At 51.5% G+C, this 27,915-nt stretch overlaps 1 protein-coding gene across 1 annotated transcript in view; it reads right to left on the bottom strand.

The window, feature by feature from the left end:
* The window catches only part of LOC140409133 (hepatocyte nuclear factor 1-alpha-like), a 318,850-nt gene that overhangs the window by 120,224 nt on the left and 170,711 nt on the right, over positions 1-27,915 (bottom strand). The window contains exon 6 of the mRNA XM_072497293.1: positions 17,583-17,784. Coding sequence (XP_072353394.1) covers positions 17,583-17,784 — 202 coding nt within the window. The remainder of the gene's footprint in view (positions 1-17,582; positions 17,785-27,915) is intronic.

A 27,915-nucleotide genomic window follows, 5' to 3' on the forward strand; every position in this document is an offset into this window, starting at 1 on the left:
ATACTGCAGATATTGGAAAGCTGAAACACAAACAGGAAGTGCTTGATGATGTCATCAACCTGAAATGGTGATCCTGTTTTTCTCTCTCCACAGATACTGCCAGACTTTTGTTTTGTTCATTGGATGTGTGCATTGCAGGCTGTGCCAACATTTATTGCCTGTCCCTAAATGCCCTTGAGGGGACACTTCAGAGCCAACCACATTGCTGTGGATCTGGAGTCACATGCAGGCCAGATCGAGTAAAATGGCAGATTTCCTTCCCTAAAGGACATTAGTGAACCAGATGGGTTTTTACAACAATCAAGAATGGTTTCATGATTCCAGATTTTTATTTAATTCAAATGTTACCATCTGCAGTGGCAGGATTTGAACCTGGGTCCCCAGAGCATTACTCTGGGTCTCTGGTTTACTAGTCCAGTGACAATACCACTACGCCACCATCTCCCCATTGGCTGACTCTTTCCAACATACTTTCTTTTTCAATTTGTACCCCTTGTCCTACTCTGGCAAGTTAATCTTTTTTCCTTTTTTAAAAATAAATTTAGAGTACCCAATTATTTTTTCCAATTAAGGGGCAATTTAGCGTGGCCAATCCACCTATCCTGCACATCTTTTGGGTTGTGGGGGCGAAACCCACGCAGACATGGGGAGAATGTGCAAACTCCACACGGACAGTGACCCAGGGCCGGGATTCGAACCCGGGCCCTCAGCGCCGTAGGCAACAATGCCTTTGGCAAGTTAATCTCACGGAATATTCTGAATTTATTTCATCCAGTTTCTTAATGGACAGTATGGCAGTGAGACTTAAAAAGAGAGATGGTGAGACGGAAAATGAAACACATTCAGCAACATTTAAGGCGGGAATAATTTTTCCCCTTGAGAGATTACATGCCTGTGGTGGATGGCAGGGGGGCAGTGTTTAGCCAAGATTCTGCAATTATCATCGCATGATATCTCCAGTCTCGCTTTCCTCTCCAAAGTCCTTGAATGTGTTGTTGCCTCCCAAATCTGTGCCCATCTTTTCTGGAACTCCAATCCCTCCAATCAGCTGCAACAGGGAAATGGCTTTTATGGAAGTCACAAATGACATCCGATGTGACCGTGACAAAGGTAAACTTTCTTTCCTCGTCCTTCACAATCTGTCTGCAGCCTTTAACGTTGTTGACCACACCATCCTCCTCCAATGCCTCTGCATCATCATCCAGCTGGGAGGGACTGGTTCCATTCCTATAGATCTGATCATTGCCAGGGCATCGCTTGCAATGGCTTCTCTTCCCACTCCTGTGTCATTACCTGTGGCATCGCCCAAGCATCTATTTTTGATCTCCTCCTATCTCTCACCCTACACAACCTACACACTGCCCCTCAGCAACATGGGCAGCAGGGTAGCACAGTGGCTAACACAGTTGCTTCACAGCTCCAGTGTCCCAGGTTCGATTCCTGGCTTTGGTCACTATCTGTGCGGAGCCTGCACATTCCCCACATGACTGCGTGGGTTTCCTCCGGGTGCTCCGGTTTCGTCCCACAGTCCAAAGATGTGCAGGTTAGGTGGATTGGCCACGCTAAATTGCCCTTACTGTCCAAAAAGGTTGGGTGGGGTTACTGGTATAGGGTGGAGGTGTGGGCTTAGTTAGGGTGCTCTTTCCAAGGGCCGGTGCAGACCCGATGGGCTGAATGGCCTCCTTATGCCCTGTAAATGCGATGAACACCATCTGAAAACACAGCATTAAGTGTCACGTAGGCTGACCACCCCTAGCTCTACTGGGGGCAGCATGGGCATAGTGGTGCGGTATTGTCTGTCACTGGTTTAGTAACCCAGAGACCCAGAGTAATGCTCTGGTGTCCCAGGTTCAAATCCCGCAAAAGCAGATGGTGAAATAAGAATTTAACAAAAATCTGGAATTAAAAGTCTAATAATGACCATGAAATCGTTGTTGATTGTCGTAAAAACCCATCTGGTTCAATAATGTCCTTTAGGGGAGGAAATCTGCCATCCTTACCTGATCTGGCCTACATGTGACTCCAGATCCACAGCAATGTGGGTGACTCTTAACTGGGATGGGCAGCGATGCCCATGTCTCATGAACAAATGAAAGAACTTCACCACTACCGCTTTTAACTCCTGGCTCCTCCACTGTAACTGAATTGTAAGACTGCTTTCGAACATCCAGTACTGGATGAACAGAAATGTTTTCCAATTAAATATTGGGAAGGCAGACACCATCATCATCAGGCCCCACTACTCTGTTCCTTAGCTATCAATCTCCCTGGCAACTGAAAGTGAACCAGATGGTTCACAAACTTGGTGTCATATTAATAACAATAATAATCTTTATTGTCACAAGTAGGCTTACATTAACATTGCAATGAAGTTACTGTGAAAAGCCCCTAGTCGCCACATTCCGGCGCCTGTGCGGGTACACGGAAGGAGAATTCAAAATGTCCAAATTACCTAACTGCACATCTTTCAGAACTTGTGGGAGGAAACCGGAGCACTCGGAGGAAACCCATGCAGACATGGGGAGAGCGTGCAGACTCCGCACAGACAGTGACCCAAGTCGGGAATCGAACCCGAGATCCTATCCACCTCTGTAACATATCACCAAACTCACACCCTGCTTTAGATCATATGTTACAAAATCCTCATTCATGCTTTTATTACCTTTAGACTTGACTGCTCCAAGTCACTTCTGGCTGGTCTCACACATTCTACCTCCTGTAAATTTGAGGTCATCCACAACTCTCTTGTCTGTGGCCTAACTTGCACCAAATCACATTCACCCATCACCCACTGCCATCGTTGACCTACATTAGCCTCCAGTCTGTTAATGCCTGGATTATAAAATTTTCTTCCTCATCCAAGACCCCTCCCTATCTCTGCAATCTCCTCAAAATCCACAATCTTCTTGAGATAATCTGCGCCTATCTCATTCTGGCCTCTAAGAGAATTCCCAATTTTAATTGCTCTACTCTTGGTGGCCTTGCCTGCGGCTGACTAGGCCCCAAGCTCTGGAATTTCTTCCCTAAACCTTTATGCCTCTCCTTAAATTGAAAATCGCCTTAAAGCTGTTTCTTTGACGAATCTTTTGGTCATCTGAAGTGTCTCGAGATGTATTTATTAAAGGTGCTACATGAAAGCAAGTCGTTGTTATCGATCGCTGAGCCAGGCTTATGCAGGAACTGGATTCTTTTTCCTGTCAGTTTTGCGTGTTCACACATTACCGCTTTGTTGTAACTTGCATGTTCACATAGGTGTGTGCACGCAGCCCCCCTCCATTCGCTGCCTCTTGTGTGGAGTGACTGCATTGATTGAAGAGTCCGAACATTTCCTTTTACATATGTATGAGTTGGAGCATGCAAACATACAGATTTCAGAGTCAGCTGCATTTGTCTTTCCCACTGAACTGTTATATCTCTTGGGTTACGCAAGATAAGACAGGTCTCTCTGCCTTTGATGCCTAAATGCTCAGGTAATTCATCATTGCACCTTATTTAAAAATGTAATTATGAATTCAATTCAAATGAACTGGAGAGCACTGTCTTGGGGTTTTGTGTGGAATTTGGTGGAATGCAGACACGTTCACCTGGCACTCCATGAATCAGGTTTGATTTAAGCCTCGCAGTTTGCTCACTGGGAACAGTTCCATCAGAAGGACAATCCCCTCTTCTAATAATAATAATAATAATTGATCGTCTTCGAGGAGTTTTCAAAGTTCTACTTCTCCACTCCCCCCCCACCCCCCCTCCCCAACCCGGTCCTGATTAACTCACTTCCTCTCCTGAAGGCACTGGTACATTTTGGGCATGGGCTGCCCCCGGTCTTCCTTTGGGACGCCACTCCATCTCACGTGTGTCCAGCCTGTAAGTTGCTGAAGTTGACACCATCCATTGTGCCAGCACATCTGAGCCGAGTAGCATCCTGCTACAATGTGCACATGTGCTAACTTAGCAACAAGGCGGACTGCGATCTGACTTAAATATGAATAACAACGCACAATCTTCAACATCTGATTGGTCAACAACTTTCCAACCCTGCAGACACAGTGACCGGGATTCTCCGAGCGGAGAATGGGGTATCAGACCCGCGATCGGGCCACTGATCGGTGGGCGCATGCGATCTGGGAGGGCCTACCTTCTTCCGTGCCGGCTCGCTGTGTGGCTCCGCCATATCGCGCGGGACCAGCGCGGAAGCGGCCATCGTGCGCACACGCCGACCCGCGGCCGTCAGTGCAGGGCTGCGTATCAGCAGCCGGAGCTGCGTGGAGCACTCCGGCGCGATGCTAGCCCCCTGTGAGCCACGGAATCGCTGGGCCAAGAGGTCCGTTGACGCCGGCGTGAAACACTTAGCCGCCGTTTTGAAGAATGCCGGTCAATGTTGGAGTGGCCAGAATAGGGACCATTCCCAGGTGAAGTACACGGGGTTGTGGCGGAGCGGGATGGTTGGGGATGCCTTGGGGGGTCGAAAGGGGGGATGATTGTGGCATTGGGGGATTAGGCCTGGGGGGAGCGGGGGGGCTATAGTTCTTAGGTTCCAAAAGGGAGAGCTTCCCAAATCCGAAGGAGCCTTCAGATTGAGGCCCCCCCCGGCAATTTTTTTGTGGCGGCGCCGAGTTGCCCTGTTGGGAGAGTGCGGGGGGAGGGATGACAGTGGGGACTCTCCCATGGTGCATTGGGGCTTGGGGGAATCGGGGGTCGCTTTGAGGAATCCACAAATCAGGCGCCATTTAAAAATTGCAGCCCGATCTCTTGCTACACTGAGGAGTTCTGGCAAGCGGAGCTCCTCAGTGTACAAAATAGGGTTAGTAGCGGCTGCAGCCACGCGTTCCCACTGAGGCCCCCTATCTATAAGAACATAAGAACTAGGAGCAGGAGTAGGCCATCTGGCCCCTCGAGCCTGTTCCGCCATTCAATGAGATCATGGCTGATCTTTGTAGACTCAGCTCCACTCTCCGGCCTGTACACCATAACCCTTAATCCCTTTATTCTTTCGAAAGGTATCTATCTTTTTCTTAAAAACGTTTCAAGAAGGAGCCTCAACTGCTTCACTGGGCAAGGAATTCCAGAGATTCACAACCCTTTGGGTGAAGAAGTTCCTCCTAAACTCGGTCCTAAATCTACTTCCCCTTATTTTGAGGCTATGCCCCCTAGTTCTGCTTTCCCCGACCAGTGGAAACAACCTGCCCGCATCTATCCTATCTATTCCCTTCATAATTTTATATGTTTCAATAAGATCCCCCCCGCATCCTTCTAAACTCCAATGAGTACAGTCCCAGTCTACTCAACCTCTCGTCATAATCTAATCCCCTCAACTCTGGGATCAACCTAGTGAATCTCCTCTGCACTCCCTCCAGTGCCAATATGTCCTTTGTCAGGTAAGGAGACCAAAACTGAACACAATACTCCAGATGTGGCCTCACCAACACCTTATACAATTGCAGCATAACCTCCCTAGTCTTGAACTCCATCCCTCCAGCAATGAAAGACAAAACTCTAACATAGGTGCCGTTGTATAGCATTGTGTTTCTCGCCGAAGATAACATTTGAAACAGTGGAAGGTATAGGACAAGATAGTGTTATGGGCGAGGCGTTTTCAGAACCCCAAAATGTATTATGGAGTTCAACCCTTTAATGGATTTGTTGCTTTTCCTAGCACACAGCTTTTTCCCTAGGTGTGGGATTACAATTATGGACACGTGGGTTTTTAAACACAAAACACTGTTTATTCCATGAACTCAACTTAACATCTTAAATAAACATTGGATCTCTTAACACCCCTTACTTCAAAGATAACTCAGAAAATATTGCAACAGTAAATAACTCCTTAAACTGTTCCTTCAAACTTCCAAGAGACTTAACACCTTTAAACAAAATCACATCAGGTTAAAGGCTTTAATTTAAATCACCCAAACGATCCAGAGACACTCTTTCATAGCAGAGATCCAGCTCACTGCAAAAACACAGACACACACCCAGCTCTTTCCCTCCAAACTGCAAAATGGAGGTGATCCGCGTATATCAAGACTGGAGTGCGGAGGTGGCGAGAAGGAGGGCGAGCTTTAATCGGGCCAAGGCGGTGCTTCACAAAAAGAAGATAAAATTTGGAATGCTGCAACCGGCAAGACTGTGGGTCACATATCAAGGGAGGCACCACTACTTTGAGACGGCGGATGAGGCGTGGACTTTTATTGTGGAAGAAAAACTGGAATAAGCGGGTTATTAAAAAAGAACGTTTGAAACAAAGTGGTGGGGCGAGTATGGGGGGCGAAGAGGGGGGAAAAATGAGTTTTATGTTATTAATCCTGCGATGCGGTAACTTTTCTCTCTTCCACAGGTGGTGGTGGAGGGAGGAAGGGAGGTGGAGGAGATGGGGCGTTGGCCATGGGGGGCGGGGCCAAAAGGGAAGCGCGGGCTTTGTTCCCGCGCTATGATAATCATGGCGGGAATAGGGAAGCAGGAAGGAGGGGGCGTCGCACGGTGCGAGCCGAGGTCACGGGGGGAAGCCGAGGTCGGCCAGAGTTTGCTGACTTCTGGGAGCAACATGGGGGGTGTAACTACGCTAGTGGGGGATCTAGCCGGGGCGGGGGGGAGTTACTGGGTTTCTGCTGCTGGGGAGAGGGGGGAGCCGGAATGGGGTGGGGTGGGCGGGGGGGCACCGCCTGGGGGGGACACAGCTGCGTGGGAACCGCGTGAGGAGCTGGAAAAAGGGGATGGCTAATCAACAAGGGGGGTGGGGGGGTAAAAAGCCCCCCAACCCGGTTGATCACGTGGAATGTGAGAGGGCTGAACAGGCCGATAAAGAGGGCACGAGTACTCGCACACCTTAAGAAACTTAAGGCAGACGTGGTTATGTTACAAGAGACGCACTTGAAACTTATAGACCAGGTTAGACTATGCAAAGGATGGGTGGGGCAGGTGTTTCATTCGGGGCTAGATGCGAAAAACAGGGGGGTGGCTATACTAGTGGGGAAGTGGGTTATGTTTGAGGCAAAGACCATAGTGGCGGATAGCGGGGGCAGATACGTGATGGTGAGTGGCAAATTACAGGGGGAGGCGGTGGTCTTGGTAAACGTATATGCCCCGAACTGGGATGATGCCAATTTTATGAGGCGCATGCTAGGACGCATCCCGGACCTAGAGGTGGGAAAGTTGGTAATGGGGGGAGATTTTAATACGGTGCTGGAGCCAGGGCTGGACAGGTCGAGATCCAGGACTGGGAGGAGGCCGGCTGCAGCCAAGGTGCTTAAAGATTTTATGGAGCAGATGGGAGGAGTAGACCCGTGGAGATTTAGCAGACCACAGGTGGTGGTGGAGGGAGGAAGGGAGGTGGAGGAGATGGGGCGTTGGCCATGGGGGGCGGGGCCAAAAGGGAAGCCTATGTCCTATGTCCACAAAGTTTATTCGCGAATAGACTTTTTTGTTTTGGGAAGGGCGTTGATCCCGAAGGTGAGGGGGACGGAATATACGGCTATAGCCATTTCGGATCACGCTCCACATTGGGTAGGCTTAGAGATAGGGGAGGAAACAGAAGGGCGTCCACCCTGGAGAATGGACATGGGACTAATGGCAGATAAAGGGGTGTGTCTAAGGGTGAGGGGGTGAATTGAAAAATACTTGGAACTCAATGATAATGGGGAGGTCCAGGTGGCAGTGGTCTGGGAGGCGCTGAAGGTAGTGGTTAGAGGGGAGCTGATATCAATAAGAGCACATAAAGGAAAGCAGGAGAGTAGGGAACGGGAGCGGTTGCTGCAAGAACGTCTGAGGGTGGACAGGCAATATGCGGAGGCACCGGAGGAGGGACTGTACAGGGAAAGGCAAAGGTTACACGTAGAATTTGACTTGCTGACAACGGGTACTGCAGAAGCACAGTGGAGGAAGGCACAGGATGTACAGTACGAATATGGGGAGAAGGCGAGCAGGTTGCTGGCCCATCAATTGAAGAAAAGGGAGGCAGCGAGGGAAATAGGGGGAGTGAGGGATGAGGAAGGAGAGATAGAGCGGGGAGCGGAGAGAGTGAATGGAGTGTTCAAGGCATTCTATAAAAGATTATACGAAGCTCGGTCTCCGGATGGGAAGGAGAGAATGATGTGCTTCCTGGACCGGCTGGAATTTCCTAAGGTGGAGGAGCAGGAGAGGGTGGGACTGGGAGCACAGATCGAGATAGAGGAAGTAGTGAAAGGAATTAGGAGTATGCAGGCGGGGAAGGCTCCGGGACCGGATGGATTTCCAGTCGAATTTTATAGGAAATATGTGGACTTGCTTGCCCCGATACTGATGAGAACCTTTAATGAGGCGAAGGAAAGGGGACAGCTGCCCCCGACTATGTCGGAGGCAACGATATCGCTTCTCCTAAAGAAGGAAAAAGACCCGCTGCAATGCGGGTCCTCTAGACCTATTTCCCTCCTAAATGTAGACGCTAAGATTCTGGCCAAGGTAATGGCAATGAGGATAGAGGATTGTGTCCCGGGGGTAGTCCATGTGGACCAAACTGGGTTTGTGAAGGGGAGACAGCTGAATACGAATATACGGAGGCTGACAGGGGTAATGATGATGCCCCCACCAGAGGGGGAAGCGGAGATAGTGGTGGCGATGGATGCCAAGAAAGCATTTGATAGAGTGGAGTGGGATTATTTGTGGGAGGTGTTGAGGAGATTTGGCTTTGGAGATGAGTATATTAGATGGGTACAGCTGCTGTATAGGGCTCCGATGGCGAGCGTGGTCACGAATGGACGGGGGTCTGCGTATTTTCGGCTCCATAGAGGGACGAGGCAGGGATGTCCTCTGTCCCCATTATTGTTTGCACTGGCGATTGAGCCCCTGGCAATAGCATTGAGGGGTTCCAGGAAGTGGAGGGGATTACTCAGGGGAGGAGAGGAACACCGGGTATCTCTTTACGCGGACGATTTATTGGTGTATGTGGCGGACCCGGCGGAGGGGATGCCAGAGATAATGCGGATACTTGGGGAGTTTGGAGAATTTTCAGGATATAAGCTGAACATGGGGAAAAGTGAGCTGTTTGTGGTGCATCCAGGGGAGCAGAGCAGAGAAATAGAGGACGTACCGCTGAGGAAGGTAACAAGGGACTTTCACTACTTGGGGATCCAGATAGCCAAGAATTGGGGTACATTGCGTAGGTTAAACTTAACGCGGTTGGTGGAACAGATGGAGGAGGACTTCAAGAGATGGGACATGGTATCCCTGTCACTGGCAGGGAGGGTGCAAGCGGTTAAAATGGTGGTCCTCCCGAGATTCCTCTTTGCGTTTCAGTGCCTCCCGGTGGTGATCACAAAGGCTTTTTTCAAAAGGATTGAGAAGAGTATCATGAGTTTTGTGTGGGCCGGGAAGACCCCGAGAGTGAGGAAGGGATTTTTGCAGCGTAGTAGGGATAGGGGGGGGGGCTGGCACTACCGAGCCTGAGTGAGTACTACTGGGCCGCCAACATCTCAATGGTATGTAAGTGGATGGGAGAAGAGGAGGGAGCGGCGTGGAAGAGATTGGAGAAGGCGTCCTGTAGGGAGACTTGCCTACAAGCCATGGTGACGGCGCCATTGCCGTTCTCACCGAAGAAATACACCACAAGCCCGGTGGTGGTGGCTACTCTGAAAATTTGGGGGCAATGGAGGCGGCATAGGGGAAAGACGGGAGCCTCGGTGTGGTTCCCGATAAGAAATAATCATAGGTTTGCTCCGGGGAGAATGGATGGGGGATTTGGAACATGGCAAAGAGCAGGAGTAACACAATTGAGAGATCTGTTTGTAGATGGGACGTTTGCAAGTCTGGGAGCGCTGCCCGAAAAATATGGGTTGCCCCAAGGGAATGCATTCCGGTATATGCAACTGAGGGCTTTTACGAGGCAACAGGTGAGGGAATTCCCGCAGCTCCCGACGCAGGAGGTGCAGGACAGAGTGATCTCAAAGACATGGGTGGGGGACGGTAAGGTGTCAGACATATATAGGGAGATGAGAGACGAGGGGGAGATTATGGTAGACGAGCTGAAAGGGAAATGGGAAGAAGAGCTGGGGGAGGAGATTGAGGAGGGGCTGTGGGCTGATGCCCTAAGTAGGGTAAACTCATCGTCCTCGTGTGCCAGGCTAAGCCTGATACAATTTAAGGTGTTACACAGGGCGCATATGTCTGGAACACGGCTTAGCAAATTTTTTGGAGTAGAGGATACGTGTGCGAGATGCTCGAAAAGCCCAGCGAATCACACCCACATGTTCTGGTCATGTCCGGCACTACAGGGGTTTTGGGTGGGGGTGACAAAGGTGCTTTCGAAGGTAGTGGGGGTCCAGGTCGAACCAAGCTGGGGGTTGGCTATATTTGGGGTTGCAGAAGAGCCGGGAGTGCAGGAGGCGAGAGAGGCTGATGTTTTGGCCTTTGCGTCCCTAGTAGCCCGGCGCAGGATACTGTTGATGTGGAAGGAAGCCAAGCCCCCGGGTGTGGAGACCTGGATAAATGACATGGCAGGGTTTATAAAGCTGGAACGGATTAAGTTCGTCCTAAGGGGATCGGCTCAAGGGTTCACCAGGCGGTGGCAACCGTTCATCGAATACCTCACAGAAAGATAGAGGGAATGGAAAAGAAGAAGACAGTAGCAGCAGCCCGGGGGGGGGGGGGGGGAACCAGAGGGATTCTCAGGGATGTTAATATATAAGTATAATATGTATAGGTTGTTGTTATAGATAATTGTATATTGGACTGTTAAAACATATTTTTGGAGAATATTTATCTGGGACAAGGCAGTTGCCATTTAGTTTTGTTTTTGTTTATATATTATTTATTTCTTGTTTATAAAACTGGCCATTGTTATTTATATTGTTATATTACTGTGTAAAGGATACACAATGTACTGTGATGGTTGGCCAAAAATTTTCAATAAAATATTTTTTTTTTTAAAAAACTGCAAAATGGCTGAACTGAGCTGAGCTCCACCCACTCGATGACATCACTGTTTTCTGAAAGGTACATTGCTTAAACATCCAGTTCTTAAAGGCACTCTCGCATGACAATAGAGACAGCAAGGCAGTTTTACATTTCTCTGGCAAGAACCAGAACACCGAAGAAACATTATTATTATATTGACCACAAAAAAATATATTATTACATAATAGGTTCAAACAGACAAAAACTAACTTAATAGACGTTTCTATGTTTGGATCTCTGTATTTATTGTAAATTAAAAGTTCTGTCGTTCAACAAATACTTCCAAGCCTTACCTACTTTTTGTCATTCTTAATGGGAAGAATGGATGGCACGGTGACACAGTGGTTAGCACTGCTACCTCACAGCGCCAGGAACCCAGGTTCAAAACTAGTCGCGGGTGACTGTCTGTGTAGTGTTTGCACATTCCCCCCGTGGCTATGTGAGTTTCCTCCGGGTGCTCCGGTTTCCTCCCACAGTCCAAAGCTGTGCAGGTTAGGTGGATTGGCCATGCTAAATTGCCCTTAGTGTCCAGGGATATGCAGGTTAGGTCATCGAGTTATGGGGATAGGGTGGGGCGGACTGGGGAGTGGACCAGGTTGCAGTACTTTCAGAGGGTCAGTGCAGACTCGATGGGCCGAGTGGCCTCTTTCTGCACTGTAGGGATTCTATGAGTGATGCTGATCTTTTGCTCAAATGTCATTTAATACTGGGAGTGCTGTTAATGAGCTGGATTCTCATTTCAGGCACATATGCATACTCGCACACACACACACACACACACACACACACCCTCTCTCACACACACCCACAAACACATAATAATAATCCTTATTAGTGTCACAGGTAGGCTTATATTAACACTGCAATGAGGTTTCTGCAAAATGCCCCTAGTCGTCACACTCCGGAGCCTGTTCGGGTACACAGGGGGAGAATTCAGATGCCCAATTCATCTAACAAGCACGTCTTTCAGGACTTAACCAGAGTACCCAGAGGAAACCCATGCAGACACGGGGAGAACGTGCAGACTCTGCACAGACAGCGACCCAAACTGGGAATCGAACCGAGGTCCCTGGTGCTGTGAAGCAACAGTGCTAACCACTGTGCTACCGTGCTGCCCTCACCCCTCTCTTTCTCTCTCTCACACACACACACGTCTCACTCAAACACACGCACAACACATACACACCCCTCTGTCTTACCCACTTGCACAAACACACATACTTACCCCTCTCTCACACACACTCACCACTCTCACACTCACAGACGTTGGAGAGAAGAAGGTTAAGAGGAGACTTAATAGAGGCATACAAAATGATCAGGGGGTTGGATAGGGTGGACAGTGAGAGCCTTCTCCCGCGGGTGGAAATGGCTGGCACGAGAGGACATAACTTTAAACTGAGGGGTAATAGATATAGGACAGAGGTAGGTTCTTTACGCAAAGAGTAGTGAGGCCGTGGAATGCCCTACCTGCTACAGTAGTGAACTCGCCAACATTGAGGGCATTTAAAAGTTTATTGGATAAACATATGGATGATAATGGCATAGTGTAGGTTAGATGGCTTTTGTTTCGGTGCAACATCGTGGGCCGAAGGGCCTGTACTGCGCTGTATTGTTCTATGTTCTATGACACATGCACTCACTCCTCTCTCTCACACACACCTCTCACACACACCCAAACACACTCATCCGTCTCTCACACACACACTCACCCCTCTCACACACACTCACTCCACTCTCACACACACACATTTTCCTCTTGCATACACACACTCAACCCTCTAGCACACACACATCTGTGTCTCACACACACACACACTCAACCCTTATGCACAGACACTCACAGACAAACCCTCAACCCTCTCTCACATGTTGGTGACATGTTGATAGTATTTATTTCATCGTTATCTGTGGAATCATGTTCTGTGGTGAACCACTGTATTAGGGGATGTAAGGTATGACCTGCACTACAAGTTCGCCGGTAGCCTCTTCCGGCTGGCTCCGCCCACTAACATCTGTATAAATATGCGTGACCTCCATTGCCCTGCCATTTCACCAGCTGCAGCAGGAGGCCACGCATCTGACTGCAATAAAGCCACAGTTGTACCCAATCTGCGTCTTTGTGCAATTGATCATGTATCAATTTATTGCAGTCAGATTTTTCCACAGAATGGATATCAGACTCAAACCAGATCGCCCGCAGCTGGATCCGCACTCGCCCGATGCCAGAAAAGACTTTACTCACTGGCTATCCTGTTTTGAGGCCTACCTCAACGCTGCGGACCCCGCGCCAACGGAGGCTCAGAAGATAAACGTCCTGTACTCCAGACTGAGCTCCAGCGTGTTCCCGTTGATCCAAGATGCCTTGAATGATGCGAAAGCAATGGCACTCCTTAAAGAACACTATGCTCAGAAGACGAACACGCTCTTCGCCAGGCATGTACTCGCCACCCATTCGCAACTACCTGGTGAGTCCATCGAAGACTTCTGGCGCGCCCTCATTCCACTCATCCGGGACTGTGACTGTCAGGCCGTTACAGCCGCTGAACACGCGAACCTCCTCATGCGCGATGCTTTTGTTATGTTGATTGCATCGGACCGCATCCGAGAACGATTACTGAAAGGGGCCACGCTCGAACTGGCGGTGATGAAAACCTTGGCGCTCTCCATGACGGTCGCATCCCCTACCCCTCCTGGACCCCACCGAGGACCTCCTCAGTTGGGGCCCTGCCTTCCCAATACGCCTGCGCTGCACGCCGATCCGCGCACCCCGGGGGTTCCCGCTGCTACTTCTGCGGTCAGCAGAAGCACCCCCGCCAACACTGCCCGGCCGCACTGCCGTTTGTAAATCCTGCAGTAGGAAGGGCCACTTTGCGGCTGTGTGCCAGGCCCGCGCAGTCGCTGCGATCGCGCCCGCTATCGCCCCCTCCCCCACGCCAAACGCACAATGGGAGCCGTCATCTTCTCCTCCCGGGGCCATGTACGACCAATGGGCGCCGCCACCTTGTCCCCCTTCGGCCACGTGCGCCCCATGGGCGCCACCATCTTGTCCCAATCCCGCAATGTGCGCACCATGGGCGCTGCCATCTTGTTCGTCCCGAGATCGGAACCGCACACACTCGCCATCCGAAGCATCCGACGACTACCTACAGCTCGTTTCGATGATGCTGGACCAATCTCGCCCGCACAATCTGGCCACCGCGTCGACGACGGTGAAAATCAACGCCACGTGACCTCGTGCCTGCTGGATTCCGGGAGCACCGAAAGCTTCGTACACCCAGATACGGTAAGGCGCTGCTCCCTCGTGGTCCATCCTGCCAATCAAAGGATCTTCCTAGCCTCCGGATCCCACTCGTCCTGATCCGAGGCTTCTGTACAGTCACCCTCACTGTCCAGAGCGTAGAATTTAGTAACTTACGCCTCTGTGTCCTTCCTAATCTCTGCGCTGTACTCCTGTTGGGCCTGGACTTCCAGTGCAATCTCCAGAGCCTCACCCTCAAATTCGGCAGGCCCCTACCCCTCTTACCGTTTGCGGCCTCGCGACCCTCAAGGTCGATCCCCCCTCCCTTTTTGCCAATCTAACGGCGGATTGCAAGCCCGTTGCCACCAGGAGCAGACGGTACAGCACCAGGACAAGACCTTCAACAGGTCCGAAGTCCAGCGGCTGCTTAAGGAGGGTATTATCGAGGCCAGCAACAGCCCCTGGAGAGCCCTAGTGGTAGTGGTTAAAACTGGGGAGAAACACAGAATGGTCATGGACTACAGCCAGACCATCAATCGGTACACGCAGCTCGCGCGTACCCCCTCCCACGCATATCTGATATGGTCAATCAGATTGCGCAGTACCGGGTCTTCTGAACAATTGACCTGAAATCGGCCTACCACCAGCTCCCCATCCGGAAGTCGGACCGTCCATGCCACTGACTTTGAGGCGGACGGTCGCCTCTATCACTGCCTTAGCTGTTTAGCACAGGGCTAAATCGCTGGCTTTGAAAGCAGACGAAGGCAGGCCAGCAGCACGGTTCAATTCCCGTAACAGCCTCTCCGAACAGGTGCCGGAATGTGGCGAATGTGCTTCGTTTGAAGCCTACTTGTGACAATAAGCGATTTTCATTTCATTTCATTTCATTCATTTCTTAGGCTCCCTTTCGGCGTCACAAACGGGGTCACGGTCTTCCAAAGGGAAATGGACCGAATGGTCGACCAGGACGGCTTGTGGGCCACCTTTCCGTACTTAGATAATGTCACCATCTGCGGCCATGACCAGCAGGACCACGATGCCAACCTCGATAAATTCCTCCGCACTGCCACTCTTCACAACCTGACCTACAACAAAGGGAAGACGACCCGGTTAGCCATTCTCGGCTATGTAGTCCAAAACGGACTTCTCGGGCCCGACCCCAAACGCATGCGCCCCCTCATGGAGCTCCCCCTCCCCCACTGCCCCAAGGCCCTCAAACGCTGCCTGGGGTTCTTTTCTTACTATGCCCAGTGGGTCCCAAACTATGCGGACAAGGCCCGCCCACTCATTCAGTCCACCCAATTCCCTCTCGCGGCCGTGGCACAACACAGTTTCGCCCGCATCAGAGCAGACATCGCCAAGGCCGGGACGCGCGCAGTGGACGAGTCACTGCCTTTTCAAGTAGAAAGCGACGCTTCAGACGTCGACCTTGCCGCCACTCTGAACCAGGCAGTAGACCTGTGGCATTCTTTTCCCGCACCCTTCATGCCTCTGAAATTCAACACTCATCCGTCGTAAAGGAGGCCCAAGCTATCGTTGAAGCTGTGTGGCATTGGAGGCATTACCTGGCCGGGAAGAGATTCACTCTCCTCACTGACCAACGGTCGGTAGCCTTCATGTTCAATAACACACAGCGGGGCAAGATCAAAAATGATAAAATCTTGCGGTGGAGAATCGAGCTCTCCACCTATAAATACGAGGTTTTGTATCGCCCCGGTGAACTCAACGAGCCCCCAGACGCCCTTTCCCGAGATACATGTGCCAGCGCACAAGTGGACCAACTCCGGGCCCTACACGATAGCCTTTGTCACCCGGGGGTCACTCGATTGTACCATCTGGTCAAAGCTCGTAATCTGCCCTACTCCGTCGCGGAAGTAAAGACAATCACCAGGGACTGCCAGGTCTGTGCGGAGTGCAAGCCGCACTTCTACCGGCCGGACCGTGCGCACCTGGTGAAGGCTTCCCGCCTCTTTGAACGCCTCAGCGTGGATTTCAAAGGGCCCCTCCCCTCCACCGACCGTAACACGTACACTCTCAGTGTGGTCGATGAGTACTCCAGATTCCCCTTCGCCATCCCATGCCCTGATATGACATCTGCCACCGTCATCAAGGCCCTCAACATCATCTTCGCTCTGTTCAGTTTCCCCGCCTACATCCATAGTGACCGGGGATCCTCATTCATGAGCTGCGTCAGTTTCTGCTCAGCAGGGGTATAGCCTCCAGCAGGACGACCAGCTACAACCCCCGGGGAAACGGGCAAGTAGAACGGGAGAATGGGACGGTTTGGAGGGCTGGTCCAGGAACCACCCAGCCTCTCGCTGACAGGAGGTCCTCCCTGACGCTCTACACTCCATCCGATCACTATTGTGCACTGCCACTAATAACACACCCCATGAACGTGTTTTTACCTTCCCAGGTAGTCCACATCTGGGGTGTCGCTCCCGACTTGGCTCGCAGCTCCAGGACCGGTCCTTCTCTGTCGGCACGTCTGACTCCATAAGGTGGACCCCTTGGTGGGCAGGGTTCACCTGCTCCACGCCAACCCTCAATATGCCTACGTTGAGTTCCCCGACGGCCGCCAAGATACTGTCTCACTCAGGGACCTGGCACCGTCAGGTTCCACCCCAACACCCCCCCCCCACCCCCCCCCCACTCATGCGCCCCCCCCCCCCCCCGTGCCGCCAACATTGACCCCACCAGACCAAAACCACCCCCCCCCCCCCCCTTTCCGCACAAGAGGGCGAAGAGGATTTTGGCACGCTCCCGAAGTTCCCTGATGACTGGCCAGCCGCCACTACCGCCATCGGTGCCACCTCCACCACCGCCAGCACAGACTTCCCACCGTTACACCGCTCCCAATGAAGCACCAAAGCACCGGACTGGCTGAACCTTTGACGGACTCCGGACCATCAATGTGGACTTTTCTTTTTTTTTCTTCTTCCTTTGTTTTCCCCATTCTTAACACTACATAATTGCACTATTTGTATATAGTTTCACATCACCCCTGCCGGACTCATTTTTAACAGGGGGTGAATGTGTATTAGGGGATGTAAGGTAAGGCCTGCACTACAGGTTCGCCGGTAGCTGCTGCCGGCTGGCTCCACCCATTAAGATCTGTATAAATATGCATGACCTCCAGTGTCCTGCCATTTCGCCAGCTGCAGCAGGAGGACACACATCTGACTGTAATAAAGCCACAGTTGTACTCAATCTGCACCTTTGTGCAATTGATTGCGCATCATGTTCTATACAAAATGGCTGTCATGTTTTCATACTCAACAGTAGACATTGTGCTTCATATATTTACTGTATGTGAAGGATTTTGAGATGCTTATTATTGATATGCAAAGATCCTAATTAAATGTAAATCTTTATCCATTTTAGGCGATTATAGTAAATATCTCATTCGCTCACATCTACTTACCTATCACCAAAGCTGAAGCTCCTCCATTGGTTAATGCAGGTGACAGACAGGTTGACTCACTTGGTGCAATGGCCATGACGCTCGGTAAGGAGGCCATGATGAGGTTCTGGGTCTGTTGGGCTACAGCGTGGGGATTGTGTGATAAGCTGTGGAGAGCAGTCAGTGTACTGACGGGGGGAAGGGTTCCTCCTGAGGCAGCTATCTGTGAAGAAAACACACCAGGTTAGATGAAAGAATTAAATGTGAAATATCATTGCATGTTCACAGAATCATAGAATCATACAGTACAGGAAGTGGCCATTCAGCCCATTGAGAGTACCCTATTAAGGCCCAATCCCTTGCCCTGTAACCTCACCCTAAGGGGCACTTTAGCATGGCCAATCCACCTAACCTGACATCTTTGGACTGTGGGAGGAAACTGGAACACCCGGAGGAAACCCACTCAGACATGGGGAGAACGTGCAGACTCTGCACAGACAGTGACCCAAGGTGTGAATTGAACCCTGGTCTGCCTCCACCACACTCTCAGACAGGGCATTCCAGATCCCAACCACTCACTGTGTGAATCTGTCTCCACCACACTCTCAGACAGGGCATTCCAGGTCCTAACTACTCGCTGTGTGAATCTGCCTCCACCACACTCACAGACAGTACATTCCAGATCCTAACCGCTCGCTGTGTGAATCTGTCTCCACCACACTCTCAGACAGGGCATTCCAGGTCCTAACCACTCGCTGTGTGAATCTGCCTCCACCACACTCACAGACAGTACATCCCAGATCCTAACTACTCGCTGTGTGAATCTGCCTCCACCACATTCTCAGACAAGGCATTCCAGATCCTAACCACTCGCTGTGTGAATCTGCCTCCACCACACTCTCAGACAGGGCATTCCAGATCCTAACCACTCGCTGTGTGAATCTGCCTCCACCACACTCTCAGACAGTGCATTCCAAATCCTAACCACTCACTGTGTGAATCTGTCTCCACCACACTCACAGACAGTACATTCCAGATCCTAACCACTCGCTGTGTGAATCTGTCTCCACCACACTCACAGACAGTACATCCCAGATCCTAACCACTCACTGTGTGAATCTGCCTCCACCACACTCACAGACAGTACATTCCAGATCCTAACCACTCACTGCGTGAATCTGTCTCCACCACTCTCACAGACAGTACATTCCAGATCCTAACCACTCACTGTGTGAATCTGCCTCCACCACACTCACAGACAGTACATTCCAGATCCTAACCACTCACTGCGTGAATCTGTCTCCACCACTCTCACAGACAGTACATTCCAGATCCTAACCACTCACTGTGTGAATCTGCCTCCACCACACTCACAGACAGTACATTCCAGATCCTAACCACTTGCTGGGTGAATCTGCCTCCACCACACTCTCAGACAGTACATTCCAGATCCTAACCACTCGCTGTGTGAATCTGCCTCCACCACACTCTCAGACAGGGCATTCCAGGTCCTAACTACTCGCTGTGTGAATCTGCCTCCACCACACTCACAGACAGTACATTCCAGATCCTAACCGCTCGCTGTGTGAATCTGTCTCCACCACACTCTCAGACAGGGCATTCCAGGTCCTAACCACTCGCTGTGTGAATCTGCCTCCACCACACTCACAGACAGTACATCCCAGATCCTAACTACTCGCTGTGTGAATCTGCCTCCACCACACTCACAGACAGTACATTCCAGATCCTAACCACTTGCTGTGTGAATCTGCCTCCACCACACTCTCAGACAGGGCATTCCAGATCCTAACCACTCACTGTGTGAATCTGCCTCCACCACACTCTCAGACAGGGCATTCCTGATCCTAACTACTTGCTGTGTGAATCTGCCTCCACCACACTCACAGACAGTACATTCCAGATCCTAACCACTTGCTGTGTGAATCTGCCTCCACCACACTCACAGACAGTACATTCCAGATCCTAACCGCTCGCTGTGTGAATCTGTCTCCACCACACTCTCAGACAGGGCATTCCAGGTCCTAACCACTCGCTGTGTGAATCTGCCTCCACCACACTCACAGACAGTACATCCCAGATCCTAACTACTCGCTGTGTGAATCTGCCTCCACCACACTCACAGACAGTACATTCCAGATCCTAACCACTTGCTGTGTGAATCTGCCTCCACCACACTCTCAGACAGGGCATTCCAGATCCTGACCACTCGCTGTGTGAATCTGTCTCCACCACACTCTCAGACAGGGCATTCCAGGTCCTAACCACTCGCTGTGTGAATCTGCCTCCACCACACTCACAGACAGTACATCCCAGATCCTAACTACTCGCTGTGTGAATCTGCCTCCACCACACTCACAGACAGTACATTCCAGATCCTAACCACTTGCTGTGTGAATCTGCCTCCACCACACTCTCAGACAGGGCATTCCAGATCCTAACCACTCACTGTGTGAATATGCCTCCACCACACTCTCAGACAGGGCATTCCTGATCCTAACTACTCGCTGTGTGAATCTGCCTCCACTGCACTCTCAGACAGTGCATTCCAGGTCCTAACCACTTACTGTGTGAACCTGCCTCCACCATACTCTCAGACAGTGCATTCCAGAACATCACCACTCACTGTGAATCTGTCTCCACCACACTCTCAGATCCTAACCACTCACTGCATAAAAACTTTTCTCCGCCTATCAATTTAGCTTCTTTTACTAATTACTTTAAACACATGCCCTCTCGTTCACGATCCTTACATGTATGGGAGCAGTTTCTCTCTAAACTACCCTGTCCGGATCCCGCATGATTTTGAAAAACTCAAACAACTCTGTTAGATTAACCCTGAATCTGCGATGTTCAAGACAATACAACACTAGTCTTGAGGTACAAGAATAAAGAAGTATTGCTACAATTGTATAGGGCATTGGTGAGACCACATCTGGGCAGCACGGTAGCATTGTGGTTAGCACAATTGCTTCACAGCTCCAGGGTCCCAGGTTCGATTCCCGGCTTGGGTCACTGTCTGTGTGGAGCCTACACGTTCTCCCCGTGTGTGCGTGGGTTTCCTCCGGGTGCTCCGGTTTCCTCCCACAGTCCAAAGATGTGCAGGTTAGGCGTATTGGCCATGATAAATTGTCCTTAGTGTCTAAAATTGTCCTTAGTGTTGGGTGGGGTTACTGGGTAATGGGGCTAGGGTGGAGGTGTGGGCTTGGGTAGGGTGCTCTTTCCAAGAGCCTGTGCAGACTCGATGGGCCAAATGGCCTCCTTCTGCACTGTGAATTCTATGATTCTATGAGTACTGTCAACAGTCTTGGTCTCCATATTTAAGGAATGATGTACTTGTATTGGAAACGGTTATAACAAAGGTTCGCTAGATTAGTCCCTGACATGAAATGGTTGTCCATAGATGAGAGGCTGAGTAAATTGGGCCTGGGGTTTAGAGGAATGAGTGGGGATCTCATTGAAACATACAAGATTCTGAAGGGGCTTGATAGGATGGACACTGAGAGGTTGTTGCCCCTGGCTAAAGATTCTGGAACACAGGGGCACAGTTTCAGGTAAAGGGGACGATCGTTTAGAACGCCTTGTGACTCCTTCTAACGCCTTAGAACTCCACTGGAGCACCGAAGTTCAAGATTAGATTTAATAGGAAATTTATTTTTCAAATCAGAGGAAGTCGTGATAAACTGAATGGGGATAGACTGTTTTCTCTGGGTGGGGAATTAACGGGTCGTCAATTTAAAACTGTCATTAAGAGAATGACGAGTGAGGTTATGAAAACTGTCTTTAATAGAGTTGTTAGAGCATGCAATGATGTACCACAGGGACTCATTGAGGCAGAAGCCTGTGCATTTTTAAAAAGGACAGTTAAACATTTCAAGCGTAATTTACAGGGCTATTGAGAGACAGCAAGGCAATGGGATTAGATTTAAATTGTTCCAACAGTGAACCATCACAGGCACAATGGATCAAAGGGGTAAAGTACTGTGGGCATGGTGAAAGTCTGTCTTTAAAATATTGTTTCCAATGGCAAGACTCTCTCCTTAACAAGGTCCCTCTCTGCTTGCCAGGGATTTCTAAATGGTAAAACTCTCTTTTAACTAAGTGAATGCTTTTTAAGTATTTGTTTTGCTCCTGGCAGTACTGTTGGGAGCTCTGTAACATTAGACTATACAACCTCTGACCTATACACAGCTTACACAATCATTAACGAACAAGTTGTTGCAGTAAAACGCGTTGACTGACAAAAAACAGCAGTACTTACTTCCTAGGTGCAGTCTGCTGAGGCTCATGAGAGATGAACAGTATTGACTTTAACACAAGCAATAATATCACATTTGTTCTTCCCTGCTCGTTCACTTTCACCCTCTCTGCCAAATACAATTCCTCACCAAAGGCAGCATGTGGATCACAACCTCCCATACCCCAAACTAAATAGCAACGCGAGGACCCCAACAGGAGCGGCACTCACTGAGCGGGAGTTGGGGGGAGGTCCTGTGTAAAGGTTTGGACTGGCGTTCCTGCATTTCACTCGGTTAAATACTAAATGCTACCCACTCAAACTGGTTTCAGATCCTCATGGCTTGCATGGTTCTCAAGCTGCCCACGAGCCCCACAAGATTGGGTCAGTGCACCCTCATATTTCCCTACCTCATTTCTTAAAGCAGTAATGTCATAAAGTAAAAGGGTTTTGCACGATATTGCACCTAACTGATCAATCTTTTAGTCATTCATGGGAGCTGGCAAGGCCAGAACCTTTTGCCCATCCCCAACTGCTCCTGAGGAGCCAAAAGTACTGAGGTACCCTCAATAATGACGCTTAAGAGTGTAAACGGTAAAGAAGGCTTTAATAGACTAAGAACTATGCTAGAGCTGAGACATGTGCTAACTGCTGCACAGCCCACAAGGCAGCCCCTTATATATATGGCTCACAGATGGGCGGAGCCAGAGGTGGAGTCCCCAGGGTTCCAAGCCCGGTCTTAAAGGGGACATCACCTTACATGATGACAAGGCAGTAACCGTTCATCACATTCACCCCCTGTTTAAAAAAGAGTCCGGCGGGGGTGAAGTGCCATCATAGGTCCATCCGTCTCGGTGGCCGGATCGTCCTCATCGACCTCCTCAGTTCGGACGGTGGTGCAGCGGGCACGGACGTCCCGGTTGAGGGTACATCCGGGAGCACAGTGGTCGGAGCTTCGGTCCGGGTCGGGGCAGGGGGACTAGGCAGGGCCGGGGGTAGCGGCGCCGGCGTGGTGTGTAAAGGGGGGGCGCGCGGTAGGTGCTCACCAACGGGGTGTAGGGCCGGAAGGGGGTGTGTTGTAGGGGGCACCGGGTCCTGCAGGGGAGCGGCGCGGGAAGGGGCGCCTGTAGTGGGGGATCCAGCGGGTGCCAGATCCCGGAGGGAAACCGTATCTTGCCTGCCGTTGGGGTACTCAACGTAGGCGTAACTGGGGTTGGTGTGGAGCAGTCGGACCTTTTCAACCAGGGGGTCCGTTTTATGGCTCCTCGTGTGCCTCCGGAGAAGAACAGGTCCCGGAGCCATCAGCCAAGGTGGAAGCGAGACCCCGGAGGTAGACTTCCTGGGGAAGACAAACAATCGGTTGTGAGGGTTCTCATTCGTGGGCGTGCAGAGGAGTGACCTAATGGAGTGTAGGGCACGGGTAGGACCTCCTGCCAGCGGGTAGTTGGGAGACTTCTCGACCGCAGGGCCAGAAGGACAGCCTTCTACACCGTCGCATTATCCCTCTCCACTTGCCCGTTTCCCCGCGGGTTATAACTAGTCGTTCTGCTCGAGGCAATGCCTTTGCTGAGCAGATACTGACGCAGTTCATCGCTCATGAACGATGTACCCCGGTCGCTGTGGATATAAGCGGGGAAACCGAACAGAGTGAAGATGCTGTGCAGTGCCTTAATCACGGTGGCTGAGGTCATGTCGGGGCAGGGAAAGGCGAATGGGAAACTGGAGAACTCATCGATAACGGTGAGGAAATAGGCATAACGATTGGTGGACGGGAGGGGCCCCTTGAAGTCCACGCTTAGTCGCTCAAAGGGACCCGAGGCCTTCACGAACCGAACCTTGTCTGGCCAGTAGAATTGCGGTTTGCGCTCCGCACAGATCTGGCAGGCCCTGAACATGGCCTTGACCTCCTTGGTTGAGTAAGGTAGGTTGCGGGACTTGATAAAATGGACGGGCCGGGTAACCCCCGGGTGGCAGAGGTCATTGTGGATGGCATGCAGGCGGTCGTCCTGTGCGTTGGCACATGTGCCACGGGACAGGGCATCTGGGGGCTCATTGAGCTCCCCTGGACGATATTTGATATCGTACGTGTAGATGGAGAGTTCGATCCTCCACTTCAAAATTTTATCATTTTATATTTTGCCCCGTTGCGTGTTATCGAACATATAGTCGACTGACCGTTGGTCGGTGATGAGGGTAAACCTCCTACCGGCGAGGTAGTGTCTCCAGCGCTGCACAACCTCCACAATGGCTTGTGCCTCCTTTTCAACTGCAGAGTGTCGAACCTCGGAGGCGGTGAGGGTTCGGGAGAAGAACGCTACTGGTCTGCCTGCTTGATTGAGGGTAGCAGCCAGGGCAATGTCTGATGTATCGCTCTCTACCTGGAAAGGAATGGTTTTGTCCACTGCGTGCATAGCGGCCTTGATGATGTCGGCTTGATGCGGTTGAAGGCCAATTGATCCTCAGCCGAGAGGGGAAAAATGATGGTCTTTATGAGTGGGCGGGCTTTGTCTGCATACTTGGGGACCCACTGGGCGTAATAAGAGAAAAGCCCCAAGCACCGTTTGAGGGCCTTGAGGCTGCAGGGGAGAGGGAGTTCCTTAAGGGGTCGCATGCGGTCGGGGTTGGGACCTAGGACCCCGTCATCCACGACATATCCGAGGATGGCTAGCCGGGTGGTGTGGAAAACGCATTTTTCCTCATTATAGCTCAGGTTAAGGGCTCGGTTGGTCTGGAGGAACTTTTTGAGGTTAGCGTCATGGTCCTGCTGGTCATGGCCGCAGATGGTGACATTGTCCAAGTACGGGTATGTAGCCCGCAAACCGTACTGGTCCACCATTTGGTCCATCGCCCTTTGAAAGACGGAGACCCCAATTGTGACACCAAAGGGGACCCTGAGGAAGTGGAAGAGCCGGCCAGCTGCTTCGAAGGCAGTATAGGGGCGGTCTTTTGGTCGGATGGGGAGCTGGTGGTAGGCGGATTTGAGGTCGACCGTGGAAAAGACTCGGTATTGGGCGATCCGATTTACCATTTCCGCGATGCGAGGAAGGGGGTACGCATCAAGCTGCGTGAATCGGTTTATGGTCTGGCTATAATCCACGACCATCCGTTTCTTCTCCCCGGACCGGACTACCACCACTTGCGCTCTCCAAGGGCTGATGCTAGCCTCGATGGCCCCCTCTCCCAGTAAACGCTGGACCTCTGACTTGATAAAAGTCATATCTTGGGCACTGTAGCGCCGGCTCCTGGTGGCGACTGGCTTACAGTCGGGAGTGAGGTTCGCGAATAGCGAGGGGGGTGCGACTTTCAGTGTCGCAAGGCAGCATACCGTGAGGGGGGGCAAGGGTCCGCCGAACTTCAGTGTCAGGCTTCGGTGGCTGCACTGGAAATCCAGTCCGAGCAGCAGGGGGGCACAGAGGTGAGGGAGGATATAAAATTTGAAACGGGTGTATTTGGCGCCCTGGATCGAGAGATCCGCAATACAGTACCCCGTGATTTATACCGAGTGGGACCCAGATGCGAAGGCTATGGTTTGGGATGCGGGATGGGTGCGTAGGGAGCAGCGCCTTACCGTTTCAGGATGGATAAAGCTCTCCGTGCTCCCGGAGTCGAAGAGGCATGCAGTGTCCAGTGTTGACCTGGACCTGCATCATAGAGTTCTGCAGGTGTTTTGGCCGAGTTTGGTCGAGGGTGATCGCACCCATTCGCGGGTAGTCCGAGTCCTCAGCCGAGTCGGACTCTTAAAATGGCCGCCGCCATCGGTCGCACGTGTCGGGTCGAGAAGATGGCCGCCGACAAGATGGCTGCTCCCATGATTCGCATGAGGCTGATGACGCGTCAGAAGGGGGCGTGTCAGGTCGGTGCGCAGCCACATTGCGAGGCCTGCGGGCCTGAGAGCCTGAATTTCGGGCCGGCTGGTCTTTGTTTTTCTGGCCCCTGGGTCTGGCCAGGCAGACCCTCGCAAAATGCCCCTTCTTCCCGCAGTCGCTGCAGATCGCGGAGCGGGCTGGGCAGCGTGGGCGTGGGTGCTGGCCCTGTCCGCAGAAGTAGCAGTGTGCCCCCATGGTGAACGGGTCGCCGCATGGCGCAGGCCTGTAATACGGCTGAGTCTGAGGAAGTCCGAGGGGGGCTCGCAGAGTCCGCGGGGTACGTACCCAAGTTATGTCGGGCCACCTCCAGCGAGGAGGCGAGCGTTAGCGTGTCCTGGAGGTCTTTTGCCCCGTTTTCGAGCAGCCGCTGCCGGATGTAGGTCGAGCGGATGCCGGACACAAAAGCGTCTCTGATGTGCAGGTTCATATGAACTTCCCCTGTCACATCCTGATGGTCACGGTCCCTGGCAAGCGCGGTGAGTTTCTCGACGAATCCGTCTATCGATTGCCCCGAGCGCTGCCGGCAGGTAGAGAGCAGATGCCTGCCGTGTACCTCGTTGATGGGTTTGACAAACCGCTTGCGGAGTAACTCGACCGCCTCTTCATAAGTCGTCGCCTTTTCGAGTGTGGCGGAGATTCTGTGACTCACCCGGGCGTGGAGTAGGCTCAGCTTGCGTGGCCCCAGGATGGGAATCTCTGCGGAGTCCAGGTAGGCCTCGAAGCACCGCAGCCAGTATTTTAAAATTTCCTTTGCCTCCGGTGTCCGTGCTTCCAGATTGAGCTTCTCTGGTTTTAGGCCTGCGTCCATCCTGATCTAGTTTAGTCTATTAAATTGAGGTACCCTCAATAATGACGCTTAGAGTGTAAACGGTAAAGAAGGCTTTAATAGACTAAGAACTATGCTAGAGCTGAGACATGTGCGAACTGCTGCACAGCCCACAAAGCAGCCCCTTATATATGGCTCACAGATGGGCAGAGCCGGAAGCAGAGTCCCAGGGTTCCAAGCCCGGTCTTAAAGGGGACATCACCTTACATGATGACAAGGCAGTAACCGTTCATCACAAGTGCTTTCAGGTCAAGGTGAATCACATCGGTTCTGGGTAGTGGGGAGGAGTCTTCCTGATACAGCTGTGTGGTTTGTGTTATATATTTGGGCTTGTTGTGTTGTTGGGTGGTCATGTGTATAGTTTGTGATGCCATCGGCTGCTTCACCAGCTTTGCCTCAATCGAGATCAAGCCTTTGTAGAGTTAACATCTATTCAATAAATCTATGTTGTTATTTGCAATCAATCCCAGGTGCTTCAATTTCAAGTTATTTTGTCCTGAGAGTCCAGAACAGAACAGGATAAAAAGAATGCTGGCAACGTGGAACGGATTTATAAAAAACTATAGCCGACAGCCTGAGGAGTTCAGGCTGCAGAGCGTGCAGTTAGATTAAGGCAGAGAGGTATTGTGAGACAGAGAGATTTCTTGCATTGCATTAAATCCAAGTCAAGCTGCTACAATTGACTTACATCACAACATAAACTAGACCATTTATATTACAGGAAGCTCCTGAAGGAAAGCTGCGAGCAGATCCCGGTATCACTGTATAACAGACGGGCAGTTTGGCACTCTGACTGCTCGAGGAAGAATCCTAAAGTTGGAAGTCCTATGGAGAAAGTTTTCATCACCACATTTTAGCTAACAAGACTTCTGAGGATATCATAGACCCTGGGCGGGATTCTCTCAGCCCGGGGCCACAAAAAAAAGCTGAGTCCTGCCGGCGCCGTCCACACCTGCTCGCCGCCAGCGGGAACTCGGCGCGGAAGGGTCGGGGGGCGGCCTGTGTGGGGGGAGGGGGGTTCGACCCAGTGGGGGGCCTCCGATAGGCCTGGCCCGCGATCGGGGCCCACCCATCGGTGGGCCAGCCTCTATGGCTGGGGGCCTCCTTCCTTCTGCGCCAGCCCCTGTAGCGCCATGTTGCGTCGGGGCCGGCACGTTGAAGGAAGCCACTGCGCATGCGCACGCTGGCGCCGGTGCCACTGCGCATGTGCGGATCCCGCGGCACCCATTTGACGCCGGGATCAGAAGCTGGAGCGGCGTGACCTGCTCCAGTGCCGTGCTGGCCCCCTGTAGGGGCCAGAATTGCTGATCCTGAGGCCGTGTTGATGCCTTCGAGAAACGCAACGGCGTTTCCAACGGCGCAAAACTTAACCTCAGGATCACAGAATCCCGCCCCCTGCTTTCCTTT

This window comes from Scyliorhinus torazame, chromosome 1, assembly GCF_047496885.1.
Source record: "Scyliorhinus torazame isolate Kashiwa2021f chromosome 1, sScyTor2.1, whole genome shotgun sequence".
NCBI classification, from domain to species: Eukaryota; Metazoa; Chordata; class Chondrichthyes; order Carcharhiniformes; family Scyliorhinidae; genus Scyliorhinus; species Scyliorhinus torazame.